Source organism: Scyliorhinus torazame, chromosome 7 (genome assembly GCF_047496885.1).
Source record: "Scyliorhinus torazame isolate Kashiwa2021f chromosome 7, sScyTor2.1, whole genome shotgun sequence".
Classification (NCBI taxonomy): domain Eukaryota; kingdom Metazoa; phylum Chordata; class Chondrichthyes; order Carcharhiniformes; family Scyliorhinidae; genus Scyliorhinus; species Scyliorhinus torazame.
The window spans coordinates 116121308-116131946 of record NC_092713.1 but is presented as its reverse complement, the minus strand read 5'-3'; the positions used below and the strand labels follow the sequence as shown (position 1 = coordinate 116131946).

Genomic DNA, 10639 nt, shown 5'->3' with positions numbered 1-10639 from the left:
AAAAGACAAGTTAACATTTCAGGTATCAATCCATCATCAGAACCCGAATCATTCACAATTTTCTGTTTTAGGTGCAATTTCAATATTCAACAGTTTCCCCCTTTTCTCTATGTTAACAGAACTCCCGAGTATATTTCAATTATCTTTTTCCCAGTCCTGCCCCCTTCCTTTAAGAAGTGGGCGCATGTTTCCATGAATTCTTGTACTTTCATCCAAGTGACCGTTTGTCTGTGTGATTGTATAAAACAGTGAGTATAGGTGATTTTTCCAACCAGTTGAGAAATTATCTAATTTTCCAGATGGCCATACACGCTCACTTTCTATCAGGAATTTCTGAATAGTGATCAGGCTAGAGAACCCAAGCTGATCCTACACTCAGTTACAGGCTGCTCAGGCCAATTGCAGCTACCTTGCAGTGGATGGACCAAGCTGAAACGGGATAACACAAAACTGGATGCAAATCTTTCAGCTCCCTATCTCCTGAAAGTTGCTTTGCCCCCTCAGAGTTTCTGAGAGTTCTAAACAAAAAGCAAAAGTGTAGATGCTGGAAATCAAAATCAAAAGTATGAACTGCTGGAAATGGTCAGGCAGTATATATTGAGAAATCACAAGACACTTAATTTTAAAGTACAGAACCTTTTCCCAGATCTTCTGAGGAAAGAATTTGTAAAGAATTCTTGCGAGAAAACGTCTCAAACAGAACTGGTGTGAGGAGAGGTTTGACATAGAAGTGTGACGAGGAGAGGTTTTCAATAGAACTGCTGCAGGGTAGGTTTTACACCCGAAACGTCAACTGTCTCCTTACTTTTCGGTGCGTTGTCTCTGCATCTCCTCATTCATCCCACGCCACGTTGTTGATTAATCCATCCTTATGAAGAGATGGTTGAAATGCTGGATTAGGAAATTTGACAATATTAGTTAGAGCGTTTAAAATGCTGGGAATCATAGTTGCCCGGCGTGAGCCGCAGCGTTGTGTGCAGATACTCTATGTGCTGACTAACGCTGGGAAATGGCCGTACAGAGATAATGCTTGCTGATTGCAATAACGAAGTAATATTTGCTTTAGTTCTGGCAGAGTTTAGGGAATTTAGCTCGGAGCCCAAATTGCGTCGAATGCTGGGGAATCAGTGGGAAGAGCGACGGGATGAATTTAAATGCAGTTAATTCTACATCCCGCACAGTAAACACTGCGGCCGCTCTTACCCGGGCATTCCCCCACTTTGCAGGATCTGCTAGTGCCCTCGGTGTTACAAGAGTTTGAAGTCTTGTTATAGGTGCCCCCTGCCCTGAAGTCTTGTTATAGGTGCCCCCTGCCCCCCTCCCCACGCGCTTTTGCCCGGCTCTGCAGGCTCATCTGCGCGAGCGGGAGGTCCCCACTGTCCCCGTCCCCGCGCGCTCAGCTCGGCCACCCGATTGGCTGCCCCCTCCGTCAGCCGGCCCGGGCTGTTCCCGCCCTCACCGACGCTCTTCACTGCTCGTGGGGCCGGCAGGCAGGAACAGCTCACAACACTTGGGGATCCTGCAATGCACTCCGCATCTTGTTTCACGCGATGTTCCCATTCAGGTACTTCTTCTTGTACATTTATATCAACTGATCTTTTTTAAGTGTCAAAAGAAAATGAACACCAAGTCATAGAGAGCCGCATTGTACCATTCTATACAGAGTACGTTTTTGAAAACCGTTGCTGTTTTACATCAACTTTTGCTAATTCAGTCATAAGTTGCAGCTTGTGGTGGGGCTACTTATGTTTAAGCAATGCTAGGAATTTGTACAAAGACGTTTATTGAAATAAATCTTGTCGGGGTGTGTTCATGGGGGACATGTGTCTTATAAATCCCCTCAACTCAGGTGCAAACATTTATCTTTAGCCTAAAACTCGCTGGGCAAAAAAGATTCTACCTCTGTGAATTTGTCAATAGCTTGGCTTAAAGGTTTTTGAACTTGGTTATGAACTTCCATGTATGTCAGATATAGGGGTGACCAAAAAGGCTTGTGCGCAAATGTTTTTACTGTTTAGTTCAGAAAATTAGATTATAATTTGTTTACTCCAACCTATCCCTTCATAGAAGGGCTTATTTCATGATATTAGTGTGGGATGTGCTTCTATTGTAAACAAGGTTGGCATCAAAGGGCTGATTTGTACCAAAATTGGATAAGTAAACCTACATGCATATTGCAAACTCAGGACATATACATGTCTGGGATTGTGACCTTGGATAAAAATTGTTTGTATCTTGATTGAGGTGGCAGAGGGCATGTCATGGAACAGTTTCCCAGTGCTAGCAGCTATTTGACAGGAGAAGAAAATGGAATCGAAAATAAATATTTTTGGGAATAACACATGATAATGCACCTTGCTTTGATGAAGTAATTATAATATAATGCAATGGTAATATTGTGTATTTAAACCCCCATTAGTCATCACTTGAAAGTAATATATACATGGTATGCAAAGACTCTGAAATGGATAAATAAAATAATTGGGGCCGATCTGTAACCACAGGGTATGAGGCATTGCAATGTTTTAAAAAAACATGTTTGTGAAAGCTGGATAGAAACTTAATGCTTCTTAATCCAAAAAATATAGTTCAAAGCTGCATGCCGCTCTCTAAAGACATCACAATATGTTTTAACAATACATATTAATTCAGATTGATTACAGTTTTCTTAAAACCTAGTTCCTATCCATTATGAAAATGCTTGGGTTTTCTTCTTTTGGAAGTGTAATGCCCGACACCATGGGCATACTCTTTGCATCTTGAATTCAGGTTCCATGATTGGCACAAAATTGCAACCAAAGAAATAAAAGACAACTTCACAAGAGAACAAACAATGGGTTTTAGAAATTGCTGTGTGCTGCAAAAAAATATTTTCAGAGCCAATGAGGTTTTTAAACTTCCACCATTAAATAAGAAAAACACCACCAAAAGCTACACCGTTGTAGATCTTCAGTGAAAATTTGCAGTGTCCCAATATATATGTGTCACAGTGACACATAGATTAGAGAATGCCAGGGATCATACCAAAGGTAAATATTTTAATGTTTTTTTAAAAGATGTGGATGTCTCTGGCTGAGTCAGCATTTATTGCCCATCCCTTCAGAGTCAACCACATTGCTATTGGTCTGGAGTCACACATAGGCCAGACCTGGTAAGGGAGGCAGGTTTCCTTCCCTAAAGGACATTGGTGAACCAGCCAATTGACAATAGTCATGAGACTTTTAATTCCAGATTTTTATTGAATTCAAATGCCACCAACTACCCTGGTGGGATTCAAATCCAGGTTCCCAGGGCACCCCTGGGTTTCTGGATCACTAGTCCAGTGAAAGTACTACTAAGCCACTGCCTTCCCTACAATTAGAAGTCTTATAACACCAGGTTAAAATCCAACAGGTTTGTTTCGATGTCACTAGCTTTCGGAGCGCTGCTCCTTCCTCAGGTGAATGAAGAGGTATGTTCCAGAAACTCTTCATTCACCTGAGGAAGGAGCAGCGCTCCGAAAGCTAGTGACATCGAAACAAACCTGTTGGACTTTAACCTGGTGTTATAAGACTTCTTACTGTGCTCACCCCAGTCAACTGATTGAGGTCAACTGTTTCAAATCTATTGGCTGTCACATGTGGTTTATGGGTGACAACCAGGTGAAGCTAGATTCCCTCCCATGGTTTTGCCTCGCCCTCCACCAAAGTCTCTGACTCTTGCCATAGTGCAGGTTCGCACTTGTGGCTAGCCTTCTGGTACCTCACTCCGGTGACTTCTTTTACAACCCTTAATTGGCAGAATACCAGCAAACTATTTGCCCATGGGAAGGATTGTAGCTGAGTCTGATCCTTTCCTCACCCAGAGCAGACGTGCCTTTTTGAGCAGAAGCTACTGGATTATGACCAGGTGTGGGAATTCGGCTGATTGTCCCTTGGGGCTAGTGGGGAAACAATGAGTGTCCAATGACAACTTTCAAAAATGTGCTTGTGGGATATGAGTATCGCTGTCAAAGACTGCATTTGTTACCTATCCTTCATTGCTCTTGGAAAGGCAGCAGGGAGCTGCCTTCTTGGACTATTTTAGTCCATTGGTGTAGGTACTCCCAAAATACTGTTTGACTGGGCGTTCCAGAATTTTGATAGGGATGATGAAGGAACAGCGATATATTTTCAACTCCTGATCGTGGATGACTTGGAGGGGTGGTGCTCCCCTATGCCTGCTGCTCTCGATCTTCTGGGTGGTAAAGGTTACAGGTTTGGAAGATGCTGTCAAAGAAGCACCGTCCAATTGCTGCAGTGCATCTTGTAGATGGTATGCACTGCAGCCATAGTGTGCTGAGGTAGAGGGAAGGAGTGGAGTACATGGGGCACCAGTCAAAGGAGCTGGTTTATCCTGAATGATGTTGAGCTTTTTGAGTGTTGTTGGAGCTGCATTCGTTTAGGAAAGCACTCCATTCACTCCTGAGTTGTGTCTTTTCGTTGGTGGAGAGGCTTGATTGAGTCAGTGAGTTATTTGCTGCATAATACCTAGCCTCTCACATCCTCTTGTTGCCATAGTATATACATGGCTGGCCCAGTTAAGTTTCTAGTCAATGATGTGCCCACTGGATGTTGATGATCGGGCTTTAGCAAGGGAATTGCTGTTGCATGTAAAGGAGAGGTGATTAGACTCTTTCTTGTTGGGGATGATCATTGTCTGACGCGTGTGTGATGTGTTACCTGCCATCTATCAGCTCGAACCAGGTTCTTCAGGTCTTGCTGCAGGTGTGCATGGATCACTTTATTATCTCAGGAATTGCGAATGGAACTGAACACTGTGAAACCATCAATAAAAACCCCAGTTCGGATCTTATGATTTACGGGGCGGGTCGGGGGCAGGGGGGGGGGGGGGGAGAGAGAGAGAAGACTCATTCACGAAGAGGTTGAAGATAGTTGAGCCTAGGACACTATCCTGAGGAACGTCTAGAGATTTGTGCTGAGGCTGGGGTGATTGGCTTCCATTTTCCACAACCACCGTCCTTTGTGCTAGGTATGACTCCAGAGTTTTCCATATGATTCCCATTGACTTAAGTTTTGCCAGCACGCCTTGATATCACACCTGGTCAAAAGCTGCTTAGAGTCACAGAGGTTTACAGCACAGAAAGAGGTCCTTTGTCCCATCGTGTCTGTGCTTGCCATCAATCACCTATCTATTCTAGTCCCATTTCCCAGCACTTGATCCATAGCCTTGTATGCTATGGTGTTTCAAGTGTTCATCTAAATGCTTCTCAAATGTTGTGAGGGTACCCACCTCTACCACGCTTCCAGGCAGTGAGTTCCAGTTTCCCACCACTCTCTGGGTGAAAAGGTTTCCCCTCAAATCCCCTTTAATTCTCCTTCCCCTTACGTTAAATCTGGGAGAGATGGTGGTGTAGTGGTATTGTCACTGGACTAGTAATCCAGAGACACAGGGTAACGTTCTGCGGACCCCAAGTCCAAAGCCCACCATGGCAGATGGTGAAATTTGAATTGAATAAAACAAATCTGGATTAAAATCTAATGATGACCATGAAACAATTGTTGATTGTTGTAGTGGTTCACTAATGTCCTTTAGGAAAGGAAATTTGCCGCCTTTACCTGATCTGGCCTACATGTGACTCCAGATCCACAGCAAGTTGGTTGATTCTTAAATGCCCCCTCAAGCCCATTGGGAATGGACAATAAGTGTTGCCCAGCCAGCGACGTCTACATCCCCAGGTTATTAACCCCTCTACTAAGGGGAAAAGTTTCTTCCTATCTGCCCTATCTATGTCTCGCATAATTTTATACACCTCAATGAGGTCCCCCTCATCCTTCTCTGCTCTAAGGAAAAAAAACTCAGTCTAACTAGCATTTCTTCAGAGCTATAACCCTTCAGTACCAGGCACCATCCTCTGGTGAATCTCCTCTGCACCCTCTCAAGTGCAATCACATGCTTCCTACAGTGTGGCGACTAGAACTACTTGCAGCTGTGGCCGAACAAGTGTTTTATACAGCTCCATCATAACCTCCCTGCTTGATGCCAAGGGCAGTCACCACATCTCTAGAATTCAGCTTTTTTGTCCATGAGGTCTGGAGCTGGATGGTCCTGGCAGCCCGTAAACCGAGCGTGACAGCTCCGTTGATGACATCTTCCATCACCTTGCTAATGATTCAGAGTAGAAAGTTGAGTGGTCATTTCCCGGATTGGCTTGATCCTGTTTTTTTTGTGGACGGGCCATATCTAGGCAATTTTCCACTTTGTTGGGTAAATGCCAATATTCTATTTGTACTGGAGCAGCTTGGCTAGGGACGCAGCTAACACTGGAGCAAACGTTTTCAGCACTACAGGCAGGATATCGTTGGGGCCCATTGTCTTTGCTGTATCCAGTGCCTTCAGCCAATTCTTGATTTCATGTGGAGTGGATGCATTTTGGCTAAAGGCTGACATCTGTGATGGTAAGGACCTCGGGAGGAGTGTGAGATGGATCACTCACTCGGCACTTCTGGAAGAAGACTGTTGCAAATGCATCAGCCTTGTCTGGGTTAGGTTTCCATTAGCTATGCCAGTTTGGGCATTATCTTATTGAGCCATTTGGGGGGGGGGGGGGGGGGGGGGGGGGGAAGAATCCATCTCATAAATCACTTTTAAACATTCACCTTCATGTCCCAAACTGTCAGTTCAACAATAAATACTGCATAGTTTAGTGGGGGTTAGTTATACAATCCTTTAGTTTATGTGAGGATAATATGTAAATGTTTGCTGTTATCTGAGAAGAGACAAGAAGTTAAGATGTTAAGTGTTGAGGCCTAAATGTTAACTTCTGAAACTATTCAATTTTATGACTGAGGAGTAATGAAATTCAGAAAGACAGACATTCTTTTAATGTGGAAGTGACAGTGTTGCAGAGTTTTTAAATATTATAGTTATTTTGCATTTTCTAACGTTGCAAAGATCCAGTATACAAGCTAATATTTGAAGGGTTGACCCTATGTTTAGTTATGATTTACATGAATCACAGTAAATTTAAAGTAGTTTTAAAAAGACCTAAAGATATTACAATTGTCTTCCAAAATCACATTTATAAAAAGAGTCTGTTGAAATAAATCTTGTCTCAGTGGGTAAATGTACTGTGTGTGGCACTGAGACCAGGGACATTGCATGTTCGATTTCTGGTCTGTCTCTGTGTTACTTTACCTCAGCTGGAGTTGGGACACTACACAAATACCCATAACATGGGAAAATACTATGGGGAAACAGTCTGCTGGAGTCTCTGTTCCTGATCGCTGTCCAGTTCCCCTATTTAGAAAATGTGATCTGTGGATGTTGGGCTGGAGACAGAGTTAGGCTTCGCTATGACACTGTACATGGTGAAGTAATTGAAAGACCCACATCACCTGTACCCACACATGAAGATAAGTCACTTGTGGGGAGGTATATTTAGAATTGTACCCCAGCAGATATCAGCTCACTTGGGGAGTCAGGGCAAAGAATTGGGGGAAAACGGAAAGGTTTAAGATTCGTTAGGTTCAAACATGTTGAGTTTGCTAAAGTTTGTTTTTTGAACGATACTTTATTTAAACATTTTTCCCAAATATATTTTTGATAGGAGTTATGCTGTGAAGGTTTAAAAGGAATAAAATATGCACAGTGGGAGTACTGCATCCCAAGCCTTTGGGATGATCAATGGATACCGAATGCCTGCATTGAGGGATTACTCGAGAATGACTTCTTCAGCAAGCAGTAAAGCTTTTAGCATGCTTTTAGAAAATTCTTCTCTCAATGGGAATAAAAGGCCTTGCAGCAACAACCACACTGCTGCTGTACCTCAGAGGACGCTGACGGGAGATGCGATTCATTTACTGTGTGCCAGTCCCAAGGGACAAGATGTATTGGAGGAGTACCAAATTCCACATAAGACGCATAGCCCTAAACCATCTAAGCAGTGCTTCCTCCTCAAGAATCACAACAGTAAAGGTAAGGGATAGCACAATGACACCTTGACAACCATTTGGGAGTGTACATTCGCCCCAGTAACATCTAAATGCAAAAGAAAAATATATGACTGCAGCAGCCATGGTCAATTTGTTGGAAATTGCTGCAAACCACGCAATACAAACTGAAATTATCAGAGGGTAAACATGTTTAGCGAGATTATGCTCCATTTAGATACACATGTAGTTGAAGACCAGCTCCGGCAGGAACTGATTAGCTCAACTTCCATTTTAATCCTTGGATTGCAATATGAGATTTTCCTTTCAATTGGGCAGTTTGACATTTAAGTTTGGAAGTAACATATGTTTCTTTTGGATGAGAGAACAGCAAATTTACTAACTACTGATGTAACTGTGCACCTTAAGAAGTACAATGAAACAGATATTTATCCCACCTGTAACATGCAGCGCATCTTCTAATTGGGTAAAAATAGACAAGTGCGATTGTAGGGAAAATAAAATGACACACCAGACTGCAATCATGTCTTTTGGAGGTGCCGAAGAGTTTTACAGTGTGAGATTTTAGTGCTTCTTTCTCAGGAACAATATTTAAAAACATAAGATAACAGTAACTTGTTTATGTCGTCTGGAAAGGTCTTTATTCACTTCTCTCTCCACTTCACTTCTCTCCTCTCCTCATCTCAACTCTCCAAATCTCTCCTCCTCCTTGCCTCTCCACTCTTCATCTCCTCTTCTCTCCTCTCTCCCTTACTCCTCTTTCCTTCTTCCCTCCTTTCTACTCCTCACAATCTCACTCCATAATGCAGTTATTCTTCCAGGGTTACGTTCCATGGATGGCAACAGCTCTTTGGTATTTTCTCCCAAGTGATATTTTTCATGCGTGAATGCAGATAGTGATTCCCAGCAGGCCATCTGTCCATTGTGGGAGACATTAGACAAAGCCTGCACCTGTCTCCAGCATGATTTTGTATGTGCACATTCTCTTTACGTAAGGGGTTACTGGCTAGTAATTTGGAGATAGAATTTTGCCTGGTGGTGTATGCTAAAACCAATTATAGCATATCCATTTTCACCTTGGCTGGGAACAGCCAGTACAACACTGACCAGGGATTTAGCCTAGAGCCTTCCTGGTATGTTTGGCCCAGTAACATAATGGGCGGTGTGTTCACTCACTGAGCCACTGAGTATTTAATCTGAAAACCGTTTACCAGTTTAAGCTATTGATTGAGTGCTGTGCCAGATTGAGGATTGCACTGACACAAATCATCATCATAAAACAGACCTTTGCAATGGCTTTTAAAAGCTTATGCTGTACAATAACATATGTGCTTCCAATCTTTTTTCTCATTTTGTAATATTGTTTTCTGTAGTTTTGTTGGTGGTTTACATTGGAAATATACTTCCCATCATACCAAACTGTGCTCACAATTTGAATTCGCTGGATTTAATCTCACTCACAGAAATCCTGTGAATAGAAAGTTTATGATGTAGAACTGAATCATTAATACAATGAGAAGGTGACTGCCATGCAATGTAAAGGGAACTACATGTCTTTGATTATGAGGAAGAGGAAATAATCCATAGCTGAAGGAAGCAATTGCAATTTGTGTTGATTAGTGCAGTGGGTTACTGTCCTTTGTGCCTTTGTTTGAATACACACCACAATGATGAAATAAAAGTCTTCTTTCTTAATTGGTTGCAAACATTCAAGTGTAATGAGTCTGTAGCAATCTCAACTCTGTTCACCAAAACACAAAACAGCCATCAGTAAGCACATTTTGTAGAATTTGTCTCAGTCATGGGAGTCACAGGACAATTGGGTGGGAAAATGGAAATGTCCCACTGGTGTAGCAGGAACTGCTCTTTTTTTATATAAATTTAGAGTACCCAATTCATTTTTTCCAATTAAGGGCAATTTAGCATGGCCAATCTACCAAGCCTGCATATCTTTGGGTTGTGGGGACGAAACCCACACAAACACAGGGAGAATGTGCAAACTCCACACGGACAGTGAAGTGACCCAGAGCCGGGATTGAACCTGTGACCTTGGCGCCGTGAGGCAGCAGGGCTAACCCATTGTGCCACCGTGCTGCCCTAGGAACTGCTCTTCTGAAGTGTTAAGGAGGGCACCTTGTTTGGCAGGAGAAAGGAAGTATAATTCCATCAACCTTTTATAGATATATTGCTAGCAAAGAAAACAATGGCCTGGATTTTGCTGGAGGTAGGGCCTTGTTAGTTTAACTTTTCCTCTCAAGCTTGAAACATTTTTGCTCTCCAAGTTGTTGGGAATACAAGCTGATAGAGATGAGGGCAATAGGGCATCTGTGATCAACAGTCTAATAACAACAACATATATTTATATAGCCAACTCTAATGCAGTAAAATACCCTAAGGTGCTTCACAGGAGCATAAAAAGTATGACACCAAGCCACATAGGGTGCAATCTACTGGCTGCGTTGTGCCCGAACAGGAGTAGGTGCGGCCGGGGGAAGCCTCCTGTGGGCTTCCCGGCAGCCAATATGCCTTGCAAAATCTACCCAGATCTTGAGAGGCGTAGCGATTAGGATGGGAGTGACCAAGCCTTGCGCGTGCTTAAGACGGTTTTAAACCCACTTAGGCATGCTCACCCAGGGTCTGTGATGATATGCATAAGCAATCATGTATATAATGATGTAAACGACCTCCAACCAGCAGATGGCAGTGTA

At 42.9% G+C, this 10639-nt stretch overlaps 1 protein-coding gene across 1 annotated transcript in view; it reads left to right on the top strand.

The window, feature by feature from the left end:
• Nucleotides 1-1467: 1467 nt before the first annotated feature.
• glis1a (GLIS family zinc finger 1a) overlaps nucleotides 1468-10639 on the top strand; it is a 587387-nt gene continuing 578215 nt past the window's right edge. Inside the window, exons 1-2 of the mRNA XM_072511301.1 lie at nucleotides 1468-1564; nucleotides 7589-7956. Of these exons, the coding sequence (XP_072367402.1) occupies nucleotides 7623-7956 (334 nt within the window). The 5' untranslated portion in view covers nucleotides 1468-1564; nucleotides 7589-7622. The remainder of the gene's footprint in view (nucleotides 1565-7588; nucleotides 7957-10639) is intronic.